The sequence below is a fragment of the Cetorhinus maximus genome, chromosome 8, assembly GCF_964194155.1.
Source record: "Cetorhinus maximus chromosome 8, sCetMax3.hap1.1, whole genome shotgun sequence".
Taxonomy (NCBI): Eukaryota; Metazoa; Chordata; class Chondrichthyes; order Lamniformes; family Cetorhinidae; genus Cetorhinus; species Cetorhinus maximus.
Window position 1 is genome coordinate 111,644,814 of NC_135886.1, and position 25,017 is coordinate 111,669,830.

The following is a 25,017-nucleotide window of genomic DNA, read 5'->3' on the forward strand; positions in this document are numbered from 1 at the left end:
CTAAACAAACTCGATGACTGAGCTTCCACAGCCCTATGGGGTGGAGAATCCCAAAGAATCACAACCCTGAGTAAAGTAATTTCTCCACATCTCGGTCCTAAGTAGCTTCCCCCTTATTTTGAAATTGTGTCCCCTGGCTCTAGACTCCCCAGCCAGAGGTAACATCGTATCTGCATCTACCCTGTCTATCCCTTTAAGTATTTTGTAGGTTTCAATGAGATCACCTCTCATTCTTCGAAACTTTAGAGAATACAGGACCAGTTTTCCCAGTCTCTCTTTATAGGATAGTCCCGCCATCCTGAGAACAAGTCTGATGAACCTTCGGTGTGCTCCCTCTATGGCAATAATATCCTTCCTAAGGCAAGGGGACCAAAACTGTACTTCAGGTGTGGCCTAACCAAGGTTCTATACAATTGAAGCAGGATTTCAGTACTCCTGTACAGAAACCCTCTTGTGTTAAAGGCTAACACACCATTAGCTTTCCTAATTGCATGCTGCACCTGCATGTTAGTGGTACAATTCCTAGCAATAAATACAGCAACATTGACAAGAGAAGTCAGAAGAGGAACTGCCTGAAATAACATTTCTCCAAAATAGAAAGTGGGAAATAAAAACTCATTTTCAAACATGGGAGAAACTATCAAGTGAGCACACTGGAGTTGCAGGCCAAAAAAAGATAACCCACGTGAAGAGGAAGCAAGTAGCTGAAGAGTTGCCTTTTTATTTAAAAATAAATGCTTTCAAATGAAAGGAGATTTGTTATTAAGTAGTGCCACATCACCCCTCTCTAATACCTCATTGTTTCACATGTGATTAATTACTTTTGAAGTGCAATGTCTGTTTTTTGGGTAAATTGTGTTGCACACATGGTCCACAAATAACAAGATGAATGACTGGCATTGATTTGGGGATGAATATTGCTGAGAATTCTGGAAGAAAATGTTCATCTTTGAATAGTACTAGGGGATTTTTAAAGTTTGCCTGAATCACAGGTGGACTCTCCTCTTGGTTAAGTTTTTTTTAAAAAATTAGACCTACCTGGAACATCGGTGCAGAATGGCTGCCACATATACACATATATACACACATATAAACACTGCATTTCAAAGAGCCATTAACTATGTGAAGACGGAAGTGTTGAGAGTAATGAATGAGAAAGGAAAAGCTGCACCAGTTGGTACAGTTACCAATTTGTGCATTGTTGCACTGAGATTTGAACACGTATGCAAAGTACAAGTATACTTGCAACCTTTCAATGAATGATTTCCTTTTAGAAATCGAAAATGCTCACTGCGCTTATGAAAACTACACAACTCTGCTTGTATAGATTTCTCAGTAGTTTGGTTTGAAAGTGTGGTAACGGGTCTCTGAATGTGTTAGCCACGTAGCTCGCCTCCTCACAACTCCCCCATGTGCACATGCAAGGTTTGTCAGATTATGCCCTTATTGTTACTGTATTGTTATATTTAAATATATAAAAATTACTGGTATAAAATGAATATATTGCAATATTGAAAATTTTGGTTTTCTCGACTGATTTACTGATTCCAATTTTGTCAATGTTTAGTAACCGTCATCGGCGAACTGAACAGGAGGAGGATGAAGAGCTGCTTTCTGAGAGCAAGAAGGCATCAAATGTTTGTGTTCGATTTGAAGAGTCGCCGTCCTGTAAGTATGACCATTATTTGATCTGTGGGATTATTCATGTTAGGTAGAGGTCAGATTTTCACAGCTGGCAGCCTGTCAGGCTTCTGAGTTCTTTTTTCACTATAAACTTGAATCCCTTTCGTATATCCACCAAATATTTCTGTGACACAAATTAAGTTCCATGCTTTTAAAATTAGCTGAAATATATGCCCTTTACAGTTGCAAAGCCTTTCAGGGCCTGTAGGTGGTGCTGCTGCACTTATAATAGGTGAGGTTACTCAATAGCACTGTCATGAACTTGCACAGCAAACAGGTTTGAAATCATTGTCTTCATTCTTCATTTTACGATTAATTAATCACATTTACTCAAGGACTCATATTTGAGAAAGATTTGAGTACTGAATGAAGAGCATCAGCACAACCTCGCCTGAGCTTATGCAAAGGCAATGGGCCCTGACAACATTCCGGCAACAGTACTGAAGACTTGTGCTAGACAGAACTAACCATGCCCCTCGCCAAGCTGTTCCAGTATAGCTACAGTGCAATGTAGAAAATTGCCCAGGTATGCCCTGTACACAAAGAGCAGGACAAATCCAACCCAGCCAATTACCGTCCTCATCAGACTACTCTCAATCATCAGCAAAGTGATGGAAGGGGTTGTTGACAGTGCTATTAAACAACACTAACTCAGCAATAACCTGCTCACTGACCTCCAGTTTGGGTTCCGCCAGGACCACTCAGCTCCTGACCTCATTACAGCCTTGGTCCAAACATGGACAAAAGAGCTGAACTCAAGAGGTGAGGTGAGAGTAACTGCCCTTGACATCAAGGCCGCCTTTGACCGAGTGTGACATCAAGGAGCCCTAGCAAAGCTGGAATCAGGGGAAAAACTCTCTACTGGAGAGTTATCTAACTCAAAGGAAGATGGTTTTGGTTGTTGGGGGTCAATCATCTCAGTTCCAGGATATCACTGCAGGAGTTCCTCACGGTAGTGTCCTAGGCTCAAATATCTTCAGCTGCTTCATCAATGACCTTCCTTCCATCATAAGGTTAGAAGTGGGGATGGTCACTGATGATTGCACAAAGCACAGTGCCATTCGTGACTCCTCAGATACTAAAGCAGTTCGTGCTCATATGCAGCAAGACTTGTACAGCATTCAGGCTTGGGCTGATAAGTGGCAAGTAACATTTGTGCCACACAAGTGCCAGGCAATGAACATTTCCAACAAAAGAGAATTCAACCATCTTCCCATAACATTCAATGACATTACAATCACTGAATCCTCCACTATCTGCATCCTGGGAGGATTACCATTGACCCAGAACTGAACTGGGCCAGCCATTTAAATACCGTGCCTACAAGAGCAGGCCAGAGGCTGGGAAATCTGAGGTGAGTAACTCACCTCCCAACTCCCCAAAGCCTATCTACCATCTACAAGGCACAAGTCAGGAGTGTGATGGGATAATCCCCACTTGCCTGGATGAGTGCAGCTCCCACAAAACTCAAGCTTGTTACCATCCAGGACAAAGCAGCCCATTGATTGGCAACCTATCCAACCACCATCAAAATTCACTCACATCACCACTGATGCACAGTGGCAGCATTGTCTTCCACCTACATGATGCACTGCAGCAACTCACCAAGGCTCCTTCGACAGCACCTCCCAAAGCAGAGACCTCTACCAGCTAGAAGGACAAGGGCAGCAGATGCATGGGAATACCAGCACCTCCAAGTCACTCACCATCCTGACTAGGAAATATATTGCCATTACTTCATTGTCGCTGGGTCAAAATCCTGGAACTCCCTAACAGCACTGTGGGCGTTCCTACACCACATGGACTGCAGCGGTTCAAGAAGGTGGCCCACCATTGCTTTTTCAAGGGCAATTAGGGATGGGTAATAAATGTTGGCCTAGCCAACAACGCCCACATCCTGTGAAAGAATTTTAAATAAGAGGGACCTTATGGAGCAGAGATTAATTTTTATGTACATATTTTTCACACTAGTTTTTAAAAAAAGTAAACATACTAAAACATGGGTATTCAAAATCTCTTTTGACCATGTTACCTGGTGTAATGACATTCAATTTATGTAAGGCCATTATTATTGTTAATGCCATTTTATGAATAAATGCCTTGGGTCTAAATGGGATCTGTATGGAGTAGAAGTGAGAGAGATTCATCGTGCTGATGTTACCTTTGAAATTCTTTTGTGCATTTGCACTAAATTTTTTCGGAAACTTATTGGCAGAAAGAATTTAATTCCCCAGCAATTCTTTTGTACCAAATGAAAATAATGGTATTCTAGGTTCTATGGTCCAAATAATGTGCTGCTGCAGTCTTTTGAGGATTGTAGCTAGGTTGGATTATAAACTGGATTCACTTCTAACTTTATACACTTTGAAAGGATTTTTAAGCGACTATCAAACAATTGCCTTCTAAATACCAGAAGCTGGAATGAATTGGCTATTTTGCAAATATGGGATTAAAATTAAACCGATTATTTTTCAATTTTCTTTTTGGCTTCCAGATGTGAAATCAGGAACACTTCGAGACTATCAGATACGAGGGTTAAACTGGATGATCTCCCTCTATGAAAATGGTATAAATGGTATCCTTGCTGATGAAATGGTGAGGATCGGGACTTTGAGGAACAGAATTGTTAATGAATTCAACTGATTTTAAATGCTGAAGTTAAATTGACAGCCTTGAGAGACCTGGAGGATGACTAATGTTGAACACAAGTTTCCTGGTTTTGAGTTTAAACCTGATGAATAGTGTCCCAAAAGACAATTCAAAAGTTATAGCTAAAGCTGGGAGCCACCACTGTCCTCATACAGCAGTTCTAGTGTGACACAAGCACCTCCTGCTTCACTCCAGGAGCACTTCATCATCTGCCAGCACCAACAGGATGCACTGCTGTAGCTTGTACCTTCAGTCTTCCTTATTGTGTACAGATGACTGAAGAGTTTCATGGGGAAACAAGGTGCCAAGGATGTAGCTAAGATTATCAGCAGTCAGTATCAAGAAAGTTGCAAACATATCGTTTGCTTGAAGTATTTTCTTTGTTCATCCCAAAATTGCTCGCAGTTGATTTCACCTAGCGCTGGATTTTACAGGACACCGTGTTCCCCGCAGCCCTGACTGAAAAGTCAGTTGTGAGCCAGCCCCACGAGATTGCCAGCTGCCGTGCAGCCATTTAATATTTGGGAGGGCATTAATTGGCTCAGGACGAGACTCCCCCCCACCCACCCCAGGCCAGGGAGGAAGTTCCATTTTTGAGAGCTGCCGACCATTTGGATAGGCCAGCAGCTGTGTAGTCCCAGCAGCGCTAGGTTTGAATGGTGGCCACTGCTGGAACTACAGGCAGTCCCTGAAGAAGAGGTGGTTATGGAGGCTGAACTGAAATTAAGTCCAGTGTGTTGGTGGGCCCTGGTTGGCAGGCTTCAGGGAGGGAGGGGAGCAAGAGGGGTGGGGGGGGAGGGGCCAGGTTTGGGAGGCCAGTGTGGGGAGAATTTAAGGGAGTGTATGACCTTGGCGATGGATGGGGTGTTGGGGTTCCTTTGATAGGCTGAAGGGACACCCAAAGGAGGTCAGGACCTCCTCACGCCCCCCCCCCCCCCTCCCCCTCCTCCCCACCTAGCCCAACAGCAGCTCGTCTGGTTAAAGCTGCTGGACTACCTGCTTGGCGTGGCTCTCCCCATGCTGCAGATAAAATGGCAGCAGGGATGGGATGAGGCACTTAAGTTGCTATTAACTTAACCCCAAGTCCGATGCCTCCAACGCACCCCCCCCCCTCCCGCCCATAAAATGGATGACAGGTAATGGGCAGGCAGGAAGGTGGTGGGCAGGCCATGTGCTGCATTTTATGAGCCCCTGCCTTCAAACCCACCAGCGAGGGAGCATAAAATCCAGCCCCTAATTACGGGGGAAAAAAAAAATCAAAATTCAGGGTTAAATTATAATACGCCTGATGCAAAGTTGAGAAAGGATTTAACTACTTGTTTGAGAGATAGGAGCCCCCTCACCTCTCACCATAGAATGACTTGTCACCTGCTTTGGGTCTTTATAATTCAGTGGCGTTATACATTTTGCATTGATGTAAATCTGAAACCTCTTAATTAATTCAGCAAGTTGGAATAATTTTACTATTTAAAACTAGCGCTATTTCTAAAATTTTATTTCTTGTTTTTTTTAAATAGGGCCTTGGGAAGACACTGCAGACCATTGCATTGCTGGGCTACCTGAAACACTACAGGAATATACCTGGGCCGCACATGGTTTTGGTACCAAAATCCACATTGCACAATTGGATAAAAGAGTTCAAGCGCTGGGTTCCGTCACTCCGTGCAGTTTGCCTTATTGGAGACAAAGATCAAAGGGTAAAGAAATCTATTTTAAGAGTAATTCTAAATATGCCTGTGTGTACACACTTTCCTCTTTGATACCATTTAATCTTTGTAAAATCCTTTTAAATATAAGTTTGCTAAATGTTTCCATTTGTGTATTCCCCTCTCTGGTTATTTTTTTCCCAATCTCTTTTCTGAAGACACTGACCCTTACCGAAATACGGTTTTATGGGCATTTATCACCTTCAAATCTGTGTTTAAGGAACCATTCTTCATATGTGAGGTGAGCTGGAGGATGCTGGCAGTCCTGTGGTCATGGGATTATCAATTCTGAGCCTAACTGTGTAATCACCTGACATTAGGACTTTCACGCTTGACAGTAGGAGTCACTGGGTCCATAAATATTGGAATTTAAATATTTTCCCTTCCTACACTAGGGTTGTTAAGACCAGTTGTAGTTTCCCTATTGCTGAGCCAGCTAAGAGCTAACTTGGCACTAAAGGCGGATTGAATACGAGATCTTCTGATCAATGCGGCTCAATCAGTGATTCTGTGTGCATGTACGGGCACACATCTATTCCCACTTCAACCCCTTTTTGCTGATTAGTATGCCTGTTACTTATTGCAGGAACAGTGCATACTACCTTGATATTTCCAATGAAGTTAAATCAAACAATGTATATACAGAGTGCCATCTGTAACCTAGAAAATGTGTTGCTTTGCTCAGAAATAAAAATTTGCAGATGACATAAAATGAGAGAGTGTTGACAACAGTGAAGGGGTCAGTCGGCAACTTTGAGGGCATGAGTTGGTAGATTGGGCTGAAAAATTATTGATACAATTAATGCGGAGGAATGTGAAATATATTTTGGCAGGAAGTATGAGAAGAGGCATATATTTAATGGTAACATTTTAAGAGGAGATAAACAGATTCAGAGAAGGGTTCAGATATACAAATATTTGAAAATTAGAGGGCAAATTTGTAAAGCTGTATATTAAAGAAAATTAAATCTTATATTAACAAATAGGGTTGTGGCGTGCAAAAGTAAACAGCTAATACTAAACGTATTCAACCCCTTGGCAAGGCCATATGTAGAATGTTGTGCCCTATTATAGAAGAAGTGGGCAGACCATGGAGAGAGTGCAGAAGTGGCATTGATTTTGAGGAAGGACTAAAATAAATGAGGGTCTTTCATTGGACTGCAGGAATAGAACAGAGGAGGCCAAAGAGAGAGAGCTGTGAAATTACAAAGATTTTTGATCAGGCAAAGAGGGAAAATGAAATGGCATAGGTCATTAACCAGAGAGTTTAATTCTAAGATCATCATCAAAAAAGGAAGGTAGAGATTTCGAGAAATGAATTACACAAAAGGTTAATTGGATTGTTCGGAAGAGATGCTGGAAACAGAATCTATAATAGCTCTTAAAAGGAAAATATATAAATAGTAAGAAAATGAATTCTAATGTGAATGGGAAGGACAGGAGAATGGGTCAAAGCGCATGGCTGGAATGGGCACAATGGGTCAAAATGGCCACTTTCTGTGCTGTAAACTTTAAAGAGCGCAGAAGATCCTAGGTTAAACTGTTGATCTGCATTGAGTTAATTAATGCCTGTTAGAATGGCAAATGGCTACTTTAGTTGGCCTCATCGCCCTATGGGTAGAGAGAGGAGTGGGGGGTGAATATCAGCCAGGGTTCCCACTTCTCACCCCTGCTCCAGAAGACACGTGCGATTATAGGATGAGAACAGAATTTAATGATTGCCAACACTTGCTGCTTTGGATCACACAAGAATAATGATTTTTTTTTATTGCACAGATTTGTTAAGAAGTTGACATTTTCATTGCCTCTTAGGACTTTTAATATAAAATTGTGGTAGTCAAGCAGGAAATTGTGTAGTAATTTGTGGACATTTTCATGGGATGTCATGACATGACAAATCACCTGCTGTAAGAGTGGCTACTTGGATGATTGACTGGAGTTTGTCGAGTAACTGGAACTGGGAACTGTATCTCAACGGGACTATGAGCCTTCGGAAGAAGAGACAATAAAATGGGGGTGATCAAACAAATCAACAGTGCCTTTTCCTACCTGGAAATATGTGTTTCTGTTCTAAGGGACTGAAGAAGGAGCTGTAACCATGGTTATAATTTCATTAAAGTCTCTCTGATTTAAAACTAGGCTGCCTTTATTCGGGATATTATGATGCCAGGAGAGTGGGATGTCTGTGTTACATCGTATGAAATGGTCATAAAAGAAAAATCAGTTTTCAAGAAGTTCAACTGGAGATACTTGGTAATTGATGAAGCTCACAGAATCAAGAATGAAAAGTCCAAGGTAAGAGCGTTATCTGTTGATGCTAATATGTAGATGTAACCCTCATCTGAGCAGCTGGATAGAGGGCTAGATGAAGATGAGGTCATAGAGTCACAGAGCTATGCAGCACAGAAACAGGCTCTTCGGCCCATTGGGTCCATGCCAGCCTTCAAGCACCTATCTATTCTAATCCCATTTTCCAGCACTGGGCCCATAGCCCTAATGCTATGACGTTTCAAGTGCTCATCTATATACTTCTTAAATGTTGTGATGGTTCCAGCCTCTACCACGCCCTCGGGCAGTGTGTTCCAGATTCCAACCACCCTCTGGGTGAAAAAATGTTTCCTCAAATCCCCTCTAAACCTCCTGCCCCTTACCTTGAATCTATGTCCCCTGGTTAGTGGCACCTCTATTAAGGGGAAAAGTTTCTTCCTATCTACCATATCTATGGCCCCCCCATAATTTTGTATCAGGTCTTCTGAAGGGGTTGAGGGGACAGTTTTGAATCACAGTGTGATGACACCAGAACTGCGAAGCTATATTTATCAGAAAATGATGGACATAGAAACATAGGGCAGAATTTTTACCTTGTCGGGTGGGCCCGGGAGCGGCCGTGCGATGGTCCACCACCCGTGATCAGGCCCCGGCTGCGATTTCATGCTGGCTGGCCAATTACCGGTCAGCCAGCGTGAAACGCGCGCTGATAACCTCAGCACTGCCTGGGGTGGGGGCGGGAAGAGCACGAGCGCTGAAGTGTGTGCATGCGCGCGGGTGCACTCAGTGAAAGCTCCCTGGAGGCACAGAGCTGTCTCAGGAAGCTAAAGATTTTCAGCATTAAAAATAAAGACTTCAAAAAAAAAAAGAAAAACATGTTAAAAATGAGTTTGAAGAATGTTTATTGTTTTTTTTTAAATCACTATTTGAAACTTTATCCCGCCTGTGGATAAGGTTTCACAAAAAATGCAAAGGCCGCTTGGCCTATTCGCTCGCTCGCCAGCCGTAAGTTTGGATGGGCAGGAAAAATCTCACTTTAATTCATTTATTAATGGACTTAACAGCCCTCTTAATTGTCGGCGGGCGCGCTGCTGACTTGCATGCGCGCCTGCCCACCGAAATATCGCACGAGTGCACGATGACGTCAGGACGCTCGCCCGATGTCATCGCGCGCTATTTCATGCTCTTGCGTGTCGAGCAAGCGCCTGCCCGCTGAGCTGACAATCCTGACCATAGAAAATAGGAGCAGGTGTAGGTCATTCGGCCCTTCGAGCCTGTTCCACCATTTAATATGATCATGGCTGATCCTCCACCTCAACACCAAACTCTCGTGCTCTCCCCACACCCCTTGATGCATTTGGAGTCCAGAAATCCACCTATTTTCCTTCTTCAGTGACTTGGCCTCCATAGCTTTCTGTGGTAGAAAATTCCATAGGTTCACCGCCCTCTGAATGAAGAAGTTTTTTCTCACCTCTGTCCTAAATGGTCTACCCCGTGTCCTGAGTCTGTGACCCCTTGTTCTAGACCTCCCAGCCACAGGAAATATAGTCCCTGCATCCAGTCTGACCATCCCTGTCAGAATTTTATATGTTTCAATGAGATCTTCTCTCATTTGTCTAAACTCCAGTTAATACAGGCCTAGTTGGTCCAACCTCTCCTCATACGACAAACTTGCCATCCCAGGAAGCAGTCTGTTGAACCTTCGCCACACTCCCTCTATGTCTCCTTTCTTAGGTAAGGAGACCAAAACTACACACAATACTCCAGGTGTGGTCTCACCAAGGCCCTACAAAGCTGCAGCAAGACATCCTTGCTCCTGCACTCAAGTCCTCTTGTAATGAAGGCCAAAATACCATTTGCCGCCTTAACTGCTTGCTGCATGCATCTGCGTGCTTGCTTTCAGTGATTGGTGTGCAAGGACACCCAGGTGCCTTTGCACAACAACATTTCCCACTCTATCACCATTTAAATAATACTCTGCCATTCTGGTTTTCCTACAGGCTTGGCTTTCTCTTTTCTCGTAAAGAGACGGCCGAGGTGTAACCTAATAGAGGTTCTTTAAAACCTTTGAAATCATGAAAAGTTTTGATAGATTGGATGCAGAGAGAGTGTTTCTACTTAAGATAAGAAAGCAGATTTCAAAAGGGCATTTGATAAATCCTTGGAGAAAAAAATTGCAGAAGTATGAGGGAAAAACAGGAGAGTGAGACTGTGTCCTTTAGGGAAGGAAATCTGCCGTCCTTACCTGGTCTGGCCTACATGTGACTCCAGACCCACAGCAATGTGGTTGACTCCTAAATGCCCTCTGAGCTAGGGCAACTAGGGATGGATAATAAATGCTGGCCTAGCCAGCGACGCCCACGTGCCATGAACAAATTTAAAAAAAAACTCATCCTTTGAAAGAGCTGGTGGAGACTCTGTGGGCTGAATGGCCTCCTTCTGTATTGTACTGTTCTATGGTTCTATACCATTGATTTTACAAGGTTATCTCTGGTGGCAAGGGCATCATTGTAGACCCCTTGTTCCACTATTATCAGTAAGCCAGGGAACTAACCCTGGTTTAGAGAGGAGTGTCTGAGGGCATACCAGGAACAACACAGGCATACCTTAAAAGCGAGATACCTTAAAACCTGGTGAAGCTACAACACAGGACTCGTGCATTCTAAACAGTACAAGTGGCATGTTACATAGAGAGCCAAGTGATCCCACAATCAACGGATCAATTAAAAGCTCTGCTGTCTGGTCACATCCAAAGTAAATAACGGTGGATAATTAAAACACTAGGGGAGGTGATGTGGTATTGTCGCTGGGCTAATGATCCAGAGACCCAGGGTAATGCTCTGGGGACCCGGTTTTAAATCCCACCCCGGCAGATGGTGGAAATTGAATTCAATAAAAATCTGGAATTAAAAGTCTGATAATGACCATGAAACCATTGTCGATTGTCGTAAAAACCCATCTGGTTCACTGTCATCCTTACCTGGTCTGGCCTACATGTGACTCCAGACCCACAGCATTGTGGTTGACTCTTAAATGCTCTCTGAAATGGCCTAGTAAGCCACTCTGCTGCAACAAAGGCACAAAAAAGGAATGAAACCGGACAGACCACCTGGCAACGACCAGAGCATTACCCTGGGTCTCAAGATTACTAGTCCAGTGACAATACCACTACGCCATCCCTTCCCCTGTGATGACAGAGAATCTGTTGTCCTTACCTGGTCTGGCCTACAGGTGGCTCCAGACCCACAGCAATGTGGTTGACTATTAAATGCCCTCTGAAGTGACCGAGCAAGCCACTCAGTTGTGTCAAACTGCTACAAAGTCTCAAAAAAGGAATGAAACCGGACGGGCCACCCGGTATCAACCTAGGCACTGGAAATGACAATGGCAAACTCAGCCCTGTCGACCCTGCAAAGTCCTCCTCACTAACATCTGGGGGCTTGAGCCAAAACTGGGAGAGCTGTCTCACAGACTAGTCAAGCAACAGCCTGACATAGTCATCCTCACGGAATCATATCTTACAAATAATGTCCCAGACACCACCATCACCATCCTTGGGTATGTCCTGTCCCACCAGCAAGACAGACCCAGAAGAAGTGGTGGCACAGTGGTATACAATTGGGTAGGATTTGCCCAAGGAGTCCTCAACATCAACTCCGGACCCCTTGAAGTCTCATGGCAGCAGGTCAAACATAGGTACGTTAACCTTCTGCTGATTACCATGTACTGCCCTCCCTCAGCTGATGAATCAGTGCTCCTCCATGTTGAACACCACTTGGAGGAAGCACTGAGGGTGGCAAGGGCGCAGAATGTACTTGGGTGGGGGACTTCAAAGTCCATCAACAAGAGTGGCTCGGTCGCACCACTACTGACCGAGCTGGCCTAGTCTTAAAGGACATAGCTGGTAGAGTGGGTCTGTGACAGGTGGTAAGGGAACCAACAAGAGGGAAAAACATACTTGACCTCATTCTCACCAGCCTGCCTGCCGTAGATGCATCTGTCCATGACAGTATCGGAAGGAGTGACCACCGCACAGTTGCTGTGGAGACGAAGTCCTGCCTTCAATTTGAGGATACCCTCCATCATGTTGTGTGGCACTACCACTGTGCTAAATGGGATAGATTTCGAACAGATCTAGTAGCTCAAGACTGGGCACCCATGAGGCGCTGTGGGCCATCAGCAGCAGCAGAATTATACTCTGAAGAGGGTAATCCCCAATCCTGCAACTACCACATAGACCAATTGAAGAGGAGAAATTACAATCCTCGATCACATAGTGACCAGAGAGACTCAGGCTTCTTTTACCGGTTTTATTCAAGCATATGCAAGGGAGCCGCAATCATTCCTAAGAATGAAGACCCAGTTCCCAGATTGATTACTTTTCATTACTTTTGTACTTTTTCTTATCACAATACATTTGAGTACATTTGAATATATCCAATCGGTAACTGACACACAGGTACCATGTTGAAACTATCCTATTGAGTACGTAAACATGTGATTTTGCTAACCAGTTATTCTAAAGGATGTATACATAATTATATCCAATCAAAATTAAAACACGTACGCAAAGACCTTGGTTCTCACAACTCAAGACTGCTTGTGTTTCATCAAAGACCTCTCTTGTCTTTGTATGTCCTCCTATATCTAAGCTAAACCATCTGCCCTGTCCCTATCTGAGAGAGGAGTATACCTAAACTAACTTTGTTATGTTTTATCTCCAGTCCAGCTCTCAAGGCTTCAACGCACCATTTTACCACTTGAATGGTTCTGTCTGTGCCTGGACATTAGCTCATCTCTTGAAACTTTGTAAATCACAGAAAACTCAAAGCCCCTTTGTGTGCAATGTCTATCTGCTTACCCTCAGCTGTCAATAGGTTTAGCATCCATGGATGCTTGGAGGTTTTAAGCATGTTTAGCAAATTCTTACTGTGTGCTTTTTTATTATATGTATATATTTAATTTCCCCCTAACATACTCAAACACAATCTGTAACCTAATAGTCTGGCATATTCCCCTCTCTACCATTGCCATCAAGCCAGGGGATCAACCTTGGTTCAATGAAGAGTGTAGGAGGGCATGCCAGGAGCACCACCAGGCGTATCTAAAAATGAGGTGTCAACATGGTGAAGCTACAACACAGGACTACTTGCATGCTAAACAGCACAAGGAGCAAGTGATAGACAGAGCTAAGCAATCCCACAACAAATGGATCAGATCTAAGCTCTCCATTCCTGCCACATCCAGTCGCGAATGGTGGTGGACAGTTAAACAGTTCACTGGAGGACGAGGCTCCACAAATATCGCCACCCTCAATGATGGAGGAGCCCAGCACATTAGTGCAGAAGATAAGGCTGAAATATTCGCCACAATCTTCAACTAGAAGTGCTGAGTGGATGATATATCTTGGCCTCCTCCGGAGTTCCCCAGCATCACAGATGCCAGTCTTCAGCCAATTTGATTCACTCCACGTGATATCAAGAAATGGCTGAAGTCACTGGATAGTGCAAAGGCTATGGCCCCTAACAATATTCTGGCATTGGTACTCAAGACTTGTGCTCATGAACCTGCTGCTCCCCTAGCCAAGCTGTTCCAGTTCAGCTACAACACTGGTATCTACCCGGCTATGTGGAAAATTGCCCAGGTATGTCCTGTACACGAAAGCAGGACAAATCCAACCTAGCCAATTATCGCTCCATCAGTCTACTCTCGATCATCAGTAAAGTAATGGAAGGGGTCATCAACAGTGCTATCAAGCGGCACTTGCTTAGCAAAAACCTGCTCACTGACACCCAGTTTGGGTTCCGCCAGGGCCATTCGGCTTCTGACCTCATTACAGCCTTGGTTCAAACATGGAACTCCCAAGGTGAGGTGAGAGTGGCTGTCCTTGACATCAAGGCCGCATTTGACCAAGCGTGGCTTCAAGGAGCCCTAGAAAAATGGGAACCAGGGGGAAAACTCTCTGCTGGTTGGAGTCATCCCTAGCACAAAGGAAGATGGTTGTGGTTGTTGGAGGTCAGTCATCTCAGCTCCAGGACATCGCTATAGGAGTTCCTCAGCGTAGTGTCCTGGGCCCAAACACTTTCAGCTGCCTCATTAATGACCTTCCCTCCATCATAAGGTCAGATGTGGGGATGTTCACTGTTGATTGTACAATGTTCAGCACCATTCGCGACTTCTCAGATACTGAAGTAGTCCAATTCCAAAAGCAGCAAGACCTGGACAATATCTAGGCTTGGGCTGACAAGTGGCAAATAACATTTGCGCCACACAAATGCCAGGCAATGACCATCTCCAACAAGAGAGAATCTAACCATCGCCCCTTGACGTTCAATGGCATTACCATCACTGAATCCCCACTATCAACATCTTGGGGGTTACCATTGACCAGAAACTGAACTGGACTAGCCATATAAATGCTGATGTATAACAAGGGCAGGTCAGAGGCTAGGAATCCTGCAACGGGTAACTCACCTCCTGACTCCCCAAGGCCTGTCCATCATCTACAAGGCATAAGTCAGGAATGTGATGGAATACTCCCCACATGCCTGGATGAGTTCGGCTCCCACAACACTCAAGAAGCGTGACACCATCCAAGGCAAAGCAGCCTGTTTGATTGGCACCACATCCACAAACATTCACACCCTCCACCACCAACGCACCGTAGCAGCAGGGTGTACCATCTACAAGGTGCACTGCAGGAATTCACCAAGGCTCCTTAGACAGCACTTTCCAAACCCACGACCACTACCATCTGGTAGGATAAGAGCAGCAGGTAGATAGGGATGCCACCACCTGGAAGTTCTCCTCCAAGTCACTCACCATCTTGACTTGGAAATATATCGCCTTTCCTTCACTGTCGCTGGGTCAAAATCTTGGAACTCCCTTCCTAACAGCACTGGACTGCAGCAGTTCAAGAAGGCAGCTTGCCACCACCTTCTCATGGGCAATTGGAGATGAGGAATAAATGCTGGCCACATTCCTTACTTTATAGAGATTTTCTTTCTCTTTATTTAAGTAACTAATGAGGCGTCCTGTCAGAGGCTGTAAATCCTTAATGGAGTGTTTCCCAGAATACCCCTAACTGTAGTGTGCCAGCAAGGTTGTTATGACCGATGCAGTTGGTAAAGGAGTTATTTAAAATTCCCAGAGGGAAACTTTAAACAGCTTTCATAACCTATAGTTTTAAGTGTTATGTTTGAGATGCAACTCTAAATTCAGGAATCAGACCACCAGTTCTTGAGGTTTTACATTAAACTAAGTGAAACATTTTATTAATTTACACAGGTTAAAATATATACACATGGCTACAAATTACTACTATCAAAACTTTTAACAAATTCCCAAACTAATCTCCATTAAGGCACCAGAAACCCATAGACTTAACCAAACACCAGGCAAAGTATTTTCACCTTACCAATTCAGAATGAGGCTCTTTTCACTGCAACTAGTATTTTGTTTTTGAAAAATATACTTTATTCATAAAATATCTGGCAGAACATTCCAAAACATTTCAAAATCACCATCACATTAGTACAATCGGATTCGACTTTTACACATGGATCACAAGGTGCGTCAATACAATCAATGAACATTACAATCATTTCAATATGGTCAATGCAGACAATCAGACAATGGTATTGGAGTTATCAACATACATCATGTTGCACTCTGAGGTGCTTCAATACAATTATAATACAATTAGTATTCACTGCAGACATTCATTTTGATCTGTACAACCCCGAGGGGCTCTCAATAATTCCCAGTCTCTCGCTGCTCTGTGGCAGAAAGGCTTTAGACACTGACCTTTCCCCATTGGGCCTTTGCGGCCGCTGCCCCAAGCTTTAGTGCATCCCTCAGCACGTAGTCCTGGACCTTGGAATGTGCCAGTCTGCAACACTCGGTCGGGGACAACTCTTTGCGCTGGAAGACCAACAAGTTTCGGGCAGACCAAAGAGCGCCTTTCACCGAGTTGATGATCCTCCAGCTGCAGTTGATGTTTGTCTCGGTGTGTGTCCCTGGGAACAGCCCGTAGAGCACAGAGTCGTGTGTCACAGAACTGCTCGGGATGAACCTCGACAGAAACCACTGCATCTCTCTCCAGGCCTTCTTTGCAAAGGCACAATCCACAAGGAGGTAAACAACGGTCTCGTCCCCACCACAGCCACCTCGAGGGCAATGTGCCGAGGGGGTGAGACTCCTGGCGTGTAGGAAGGATTTGACGTGGAGGGCCTTTCTTACCACCAGCCAAGCTACGTCTTGGTGCTTGTTGGAAAGTTCTGGCGATGAGGCATTCTGCCAAATGACTTTGACAGTCTGCTCGGAGACCATCCCACAGGATCCACCCTCTCCTTTTCCCGCAGGGCCTCTAAGAAGTTATGTGCCGGCCACTGCCTCATGGACTTGTTGTCAAAGGTGTTTCTCTGCATAAATTTTTCCACGAGGGACAGGTGGTGCGGCACGGTCCAACTACTTGGAGCGTTCCACGGCAGCGTGTTGGAGGCTTACAGCTGCCTTTTGATCTCACATTGCCTCTGCTCTGCACACCTGAAAGCTACTGAACTTATACCTCCCATTGTCTTACCAGCCCCTTTGAACTTTACCTTTTAACAATGAAACCCCATTCATTGTACGAAATTGTATTAGTAATATAAACATATTTACTTGGCATTTGCTAGAAAGGTGTCAAGTTTTCACCCCACCTCTTGAATGCTCTATTCAAAAAATGCAAATGCACACTATCTCTCTTACATGTCAAAACTAGTACATATCAAAGCACCCAGACTAACTGGCTTTAATCCAGTTAAGACACATGTATTTGAAAGTTATTTACAGAGCTAACTTTAGTTCTTTGAGTTGCAGTCTTATTATTTTAGTTAAAGAAGTTAGAAGGATGCCAACTGTAAATGTATGACCTTATTGGTTTTTTTGCTGAGATTTTTCAAACTAAATTTTCTTGATACTTTTGATTTAAAACATCTGATGCAATGTTGTACTATTCTGAAAGATTGACTTCCTGGAGGCATTAGTTCAGTAGCCAAATGCAGTGATGAGCCTGGCTTTGGTGTTATTTCCCAAGCCTGCTGTCAAGACAAGGATAGACACACTCAAAGAAATGGGAGATGGGACAGATCCATGAAAGTGATCTCAGATAAGAGTCAAAACTTTCTGGAGTTAGAAGGCTAGAAAAGAAAACATAACGTAGAGCAAGAGATCAGCTTAATCTTTTTACTGGTAACCTGGTTGTGTCCCGCGCTTAATATTGTTTCTTTCATAAGTGGTATAACTGTTGCCAGCTGTGGGAAAAAGAAGGTAAAGGGTAGATAGACGCATATTATTTCCAATAATTGAGGGAATCAGATGTAAGAGATTTAGGCCATAAAGCAAGAGAAACACTGTTACACAGGGTTGTGAGGCTATAGAATGCACTCCTAAGGTTAGTGATTAGCTGTTAAGCATGCCAAATTTTACACAGCTAGTTGGAGAAAAGGGAAATAAAAAGACTTAATAAAAGTTAGGCTGACACTGCATTGTGATATAGGAGGAGTGCTGCATGGTTAAAGGGACCTTTTTTGGATGAAACGTTAAATTGAAGCCCCATCGGCCCCCTTTGGTGGACAATAAAGGTCCCAGGGTACTATTACAGTGTTATGGTAGGTCAAGTCAACTAATATGGTAATTGTAATGGGTGGCTTAAATGCTAAAGTCAGTGAAGGAACATTCAGGAATGCATGTCGGTCAATATGATCTTGGATCGAGAAATGAAAGAGGAGCGAGATTGATATTATTTTGTCAAGAAAATGATTTGATGGTGCCAAACACCTAAACAAGTGAAAAGAAGACTGTGCACTTGGAGAAGTCCAGATGATGTGTATAGAAATCAACTAGATTATGTAATGGTTTTAAAATTCATAGTATCCTGGCGAAGATATAAATTCAGATCATTATCTCCTTGTGGCAAAAATTGAGCTGAAACTGAAAACACCAAAAAAGAAAAAGATATGCAGCCATAGAAGGTTTACTAGACTAATACCAGGAATGGATGGGTTGTCTTATGAGGAAAGTCTTATGTGGACAAGCTAGGCTTGTATCCACTGGTGTTTTGAAGAGTAAGAGGCGACTTCATTGAAACTTTTGAGATCCTGAGGGGTCTTGACGAGGTGGATATGGAGAGGATGTTTCCTCTTGTGGGAAAAGCTAGAACTAGGGGTCATTGTTTAAAAATAAGCGGTTGCTCATTTAAGACAGAGATGAGGAGAAAGTTTTTCTCTTAGAAGGTCGCAAGTCTTTGGAACTCTCTTCCTCAAAAGGCAGTGGAAGCAGAGCCTTTGATTATTTTTAAGGCAGCGGTAGATAGATTCTTGATAAGCAAAGGGATGAAAGATTATCGGGGGTAGGCAGGAGGTTACAATCAGTTCAGCCATGACCTTATTGAATGGCAGAGCAGGCTCGAGGGGCTGAGCTGCCTACTCCTGCTCCTAATTCATACGTTCATTAAAATTTTGACATGTTCTCGCATGAGAACATCAGAGAAGCATTCACTCTTAAAGTAAAAACAGACGAAACAGGGCAAATAAAGGTCTCAGACCAAGAAGTAGAAAGCAAATGGAAAAACATGAAAGAGAATATACAACATGGTGCAAAGGAAATGCTACCAAAATGGAACAGAAAAAGAGACAAGGAGTGGATGACACATGAATTACTAGCAATGGTGATAGACAGAGCAAAGAAAAGGAAACGCATGTGAATATGATGAAATTGAAAAGAAAGTAAAGAATGCATGTAGGGAGGCTGAAGAGAAATAGTATAACGAGATGTGAGATGAAGTATTAGAGCTGGAAAGAAATCACAGAATGAGTGTTATGTACCTGGAGGTGAAATCTTTTGACAGATAGAAAGAAAGGGATAAAACAGATAGTAGGTACAGATAAAAGGCAAAGTTGGCAAGATATTATTTTGAAGGGATGCAGTGGCAAAAAGGTGGACAGAATATGTGAGTGAATTGTACAATGATCCAAATCGTGGGATTCCTCCAAGATATGGAGGCAAACGAAGGACTAAACATTATGACATCAGAGGTAAAGAATGCTTTAAAATTAATGAGTGCAGAAAAAGCTCCAGGCATAGATTAAGTAACAACAGAGTGACTGAAAGCCCTTGGAGAAACAGAAATAGAACTGATAACAGAGATTTGTGATCAAATACATACCAAAGGATACATTCCGAGTGACTTGAGACATTTATTTAAGTTACCGAAGAAATCTAAAGCAATGGAGTGCAACAGTTTAGAATTATAAGCTTAACGAGGCATCTCATTGAGATGATCTTGATAATTACAACAGAAAGAAAGAATAACATATTTGAAGCAGAAATTGGTGAAACACAAGCTGGAATTAGATCTGGGGAAAAGTTCTCCCCCCCCCCCCCCGTTGGGGGGAGGTGCGGGAGCGGGCGTGGGTGGGCGTGCCTTCGATTGGCGCCCCTGATCAGGGGTGCACCGCCATTTCACATGGGCGGGCCAATTAAGGCCCGCCCAGTGCCACGTCTGCTCGGAAGCGCTATGCGCTCCTTGTGCGTGGCGGGGGGCGGAATTCCCTCAGCCGGGAGTACGCTCTTTCGTGCATGCGTGCGAAAGACTGTACAGATCTCCCTGAAGCTAAGTGCTGCCTCAGGGAGATCGGCTCAGAATTAAAATTTTAATACAAATGATACAAAAATTTCCCTGACATGTCCTCTCATGTGACCCTGTCATATGAGTTGGGACATGCCCAGAACTTGTATTGAAAGATTGAATAAAAATTTAAATACCTGTTTATTTACCCGTGGATGAGGTTTCATGCTTTTTCTGAAGCCCGCCAGGGCTCCCCGCCTGCCCACCAACCTTAAGGTTGGACGGGCAGGTCCATTAATGATCTTAATTAGTTTTTCAATGGCCTCAATAGGCCGTTGACAGATCAGCGGGTGCGCAGCTGACTTGGCTGCACCCCCCGCCGACCTGAGAATGGAAATGACGCGGGGTGACATTGGGAGTTCCACCCGACGTCATCCCGCGTCATTTTATGCATCGGCGAGTGGATGATCCTGCCCCTGGAGTATTAACAAGAGAAGGAATATTTAACCTAAGAACAATCTTCAATAAATATCTAGAAGTGTTCTGTTATGATGTGGTAGGTGATGTGTGCCAGGCTGACCAAATCCACAAGGGAAACTTGGCCACACTATCACAATGGTTTTGCATTTTATATTTATTATGGGAAGATTTACGCACTGAATTCAGAAGTGATGATTCCACTAACACCTTTAAAGGTTTAAAAAATTCACAGCATCACAGAATTGTTACAGTGCAGGAGGCTATTCAACCCATTGTGTCAGCACTGAATCATATTTTTCATGAGATTATTGTGGTTTGTTGTAAAGTAGGTTTATGAGCGTCAGTATGTATGGTTCTGTCTTTGTGATTTAATTGAATGCGGGCAGCGTGTAGGTAGTGAAGTCAGTACCTTTGGAAAAAATAAACATGATGCTTGGCCTTGCTTATCTTGTTAGTTGCAAACATCTTATCCCTTTGAAACCTAAACAACTCCTTCGCTTATAAAAAAAATGCAAATTTTCTTCACACCCTTATGCTGCCCTCATCCACATTCACTCATTAGTATCTCAAATGCCTTTTACACATAACTTATTTTGATAATTTCAACCTTGCAGCCTATCTGACTCCAATTCAATTAAATTACAAAGACAGAACCATACACACTCACATTCATAAACCTACTTCACAATAAACCACAATAATATTATGAAAAATATGATATTTTCATGACAATACAAGAACATTGATATATGCTTCGTGGACTATGAAAAAGCATTCAATCATGTATATCGCCAAAAGCTAATAGATGTGATGTTGAAATGTGACATTGACAGTAAAGATGTGAGATTTCTACAGAGCCTATATTGGGACCAAATAGAGACCATCAGGCTAGAAGATGGACAATCAGATATGTTTCAAGTGAAGAGATGAGTACGACAAAGCTGTGTACTGTCGCCAAAATTATTCAATCTGTACACAGAACAAATATTCAGAGGATCAGAGGTGCATCCAAGGATAATAAGTTGGTAGCAAGAACATAAGAAACTTGCAATACACACTCGACACTGTACTGCTTGCAGAATCAGAAGAGGCTCTACAAAATATTGTAAAATTAGAACATGGATTGAGTATGAGCAAAAAGATAAAAATCAATGGTAATCAGATGGAATACCTTAGATGAAACTAGACTGAAGGTTGAAGTGAATAGTGTCATAATGGGACAAATAGATAAGTTTGTCTACTTAGGACAAATGATAACAGAAGATGGCAGATGTTATGCCAAAGTCACATAGGGATAGGCAGAAGTTATTTTGTGAAGATGAAGGATGTGTTAACACTAAGAAAACTCAAGCTTAAAATAAAGAAAAATCTCTTAAGATGATACATTCCATCCACTTTTCTGTATGCCTCAGAAACCTGGAGAATAAATAAAAGTCTTTGGAAGAAGATAGAAGCCTTTGAAATGTAGCTAAGGTGAATGCTTAAAATTCCACATACCATAGAAAAGTTACAGCACAGAAGGAAGCCATTCGGCCCATCTTGTCCATGCCAGCCCGAGAACACCCAGGTGCCCCTTCTAATCCTACTTTCCTGCACCCGGCCCATAGCCCTGCAGCTTACAGCACTTAAGGTGCAGATCCAGGTACTTTTTAAAAGAGTTTAGAGTTTCTGCCTCTACCACCAACTTGGGCAGCGAATTCCAGACACCCACTACCCTCTGCGTAAAAAAGTTCTTCCTCATGTCCCCGCTACACCTTCTGCCACTTATTTTGAATCTATGTCCCCTGGTTCTAGAATTCTCCACCAAGGGAAACAATTTTATCCTGTCCACTCTATCTATTCCCCTCATAATTTTGTACACCTCAATCAAGTCACCTCTCAGCCTTCTTTGTTCTAAGGAAAATAACCCCAATCTATCCAATCTCTCCTCGTAGCTACACTTTTCTAACCCTGGCAACATTCTTGTAAACCTCTTCTGCACTCTCTCCAGAGCTATTACGTCCTTCCTGTAATGTGGTGACCAGAACTGCACAGAATACCCCAGCTGTGGCCTCACCTGTGTTATACAATTCCAACATTATGTCCTTACTTTTATATTCTATACCTCTGTCAATGAAGGAGAGCCCTCCATATGCCTTCTGCATACCGTAAGACAATGAAGAGGTGCTTGAAATTGCAAGAGCAAAAATAATTATATAAAGTGACATCCAGTAAAGAAAATGTATTTCAGCCATTTGATCAGAGCTGAAAAGCTACAGAGATGTCTTCTAGAGGGCAAAATGGATGGCAGCAGAAGGAGAGGTTGACCTAGGCATAGTTGGATGACGTATATCTCAGAGCGATTGCAGACGAGGTATAGTGGATGGGTGAGGATGGTGCCAGACAGACAAACATGGCATACCACGACAGCAGATCTCCAGGTAGGAGTAGCTGGATGCAGGACAGGACAGGAGGTACTATTTCAAAGAGCAGGGAGTTCTCTGCCGTGTCGTAGCCAATATTTATCCTACAATCGCCATCACAAAGACAGAAATGGGGAGGCGGTGGCGTAGTGGTAATTTCACTGGACCAGTAGTCCAAAGGCCCAGGCTAATGCTCAGGGGACACAGGTGCAAATGGTGGAATTTAAATTCAAATAACAAACCTGGAATTAAAAGATCTTCTCAGTAATGGTGACCATGAAACTATTGTCACAAAAACACATCTGATTCACCAGTGCCCTTTAGGGAAGTAAATCTGCCATCCTTACCTGGTCTGGCGTACATGTAACTCCAGACCTAGAGCAACGTGGTTGAATCTTAAATACCCTCTGATATGGCCTCGCAAGCCACTCAGTTGTATCAAACCGCTACGAAGTAAAGGAATGAAACTAGATGGACCATGAGGCATCGATCTAGGCACCGGAAACAACAATGGCAAATCCAGCCCTGTTGACCTTGCAAATTCCTCCTTCCTAACATCTGGGGGATTGTGCCAAAATTGGGAGAGCTGTCTCCCAGGCTAGTCAAACAACAGTCTGACATAGTCATACTCAACTGTATTATACCTTGCAGACAACATCGCAGACACCACCATCACCATCCCTGTCCCACTGGCAGGACAGACCCACCGGAGGGAGCTACCCTGGGAGTCCTCAACATTGACTCTGGACCCCATGAAGTCTCATGGCATCAAGTCAAACATGAGCAAGGAAACCTCCTGCTGGTTACCACCTACTGGCACCCCTCAGCTAATGAATCAGTACTCCTCCCTGTTGAACACCACTTGGAGGAAGCACTGAGGGTGGCAAGGGCGCAGCATGTACTCTGGGTGAGGGACTTCAATATCCAGCACCAAGAATAGCTTGGTAGCACCACTACTGACCAAGCTGGCTGAGTCCCAAAGGACATAGCTACTAGACTGGTTGTGCGGCAGGTGGTGAGGGAACCAACAAGAGGGAAAAACGTAGTTGTCTTCTTCCCTACCAATCTACCTGTAGTAGATGCATCTGCCCATGACAGTATTGGTAGGAGTGACCATGGCACAGTCCTTGTGGAGGTGAAGTCCTGCTTTCACATTGAGGGTGCCCTCCATTGTGTTGTGTGGCACTACGATTGTGCTAAATAGGATAGATTTCAAACAGATCTAGCAACTCAAAACTGGGCATCCACGAGGTGCTGTGGACTATCAGCAACAGTAGAACTGTATACAACCACAATTTGTAACCTCATGGCCCGGCGTATCCCCGCTCTATCATTAGCATCAATCCGGGAGATCAACCCTGGTTCAATGAAGAGTGCGGGAGGGCATACTAGGAGCAGCACCAGGCATACCTAAAAATGAGGTGTCAACTTGGTAAAGCTACAAACATAGGCCTACTTGCAGCCAAACAGCGGAAGCAGCATGCGGTAGACAGGGATAAGCGATCCAACAAGCAAGATCAGATCTAAGCTCTACAATCTTGCCGCATCCAGTTGTGAATGGGGGTGGACAGTTAAACAATTAACAGGAAGTGGAGGCTGCACAAATGCACCCGTCCTCAATGATGAGAGAGCCCAGCACACCAGTACAAAAGGTAAGGCTGAAGCACTTGCAGCCATCTTCAGCTAGAAGTGCCGAGTGGATGATCCACCTTGGCCTCCTTCTGAGGTCCCCAGCATCACAGACACCAGTCTTTTGCCAATTCAATTCACTCCATGTGATATCAAGAAACGGCTGAAGACATTGGACGCTGTAAAGGCTTTGGGCCCTGACTGCTTTCCGGCAATAGCACTGAAGGTTTGTGCTCCAGACCATGCCTATAGCCAAGCTGTTCCAGTACAGTTACAACACTGGCATCTGCCCGGCAATGTGAAAAGTTGCCCAGGTGTGACCTATATGCAAAAAGCAGGACAAATCTAACCCGGCTAATTAACACACAGTCTACTCTCGATCATCAACAAAGTGATAGAAGATGTCATTGACCGTGCTATCAAGCGGCACTTACTCAGCAATAACCTGTTACAGACGCTTAGTTTGGGTTCTGCCAGGACCACTCAGCTCCTGATCTCATTTCTGCCTTGGATCAAACATGGCAAAACAGCTGAACTCAAGAGGTGAGTTAAGATTGACTGCCCTTGACATCAAGACAACATTTGATTG

The 25,017-nt window shown here is 43.7% G+C and overlaps 1 protein-coding gene across 2 annotated transcripts in view; it reads left to right on the top strand.

Moving 5' to 3' along the window:
- The window catches only part of smarca1 (SNF2 related chromatin remodeling ATPase 1), a 102,669-nt gene that overhangs the window by 29,451 nt on the left and 48,201 nt on the right, over nt 1-25,017 (top strand). For both annotated transcript variants that reach the window (XM_078547450.1, XM_078547449.1), the window contains exons 5-8: nt 1,568-1,668; nt 4,178-4,278; nt 5,850-6,029; nt 8,178-8,333. In XM_078547450.1, the coding sequence (XP_078403576.1) occupies nt 1,568-1,668; nt 4,178-4,278; nt 5,850-6,029; nt 8,178-8,333 (538 nt within the window). The remainder of the gene's footprint in view (nt 1-1,567; nt 1,669-4,177; nt 4,279-5,849; nt 6,030-8,177; nt 8,334-25,017) is intronic.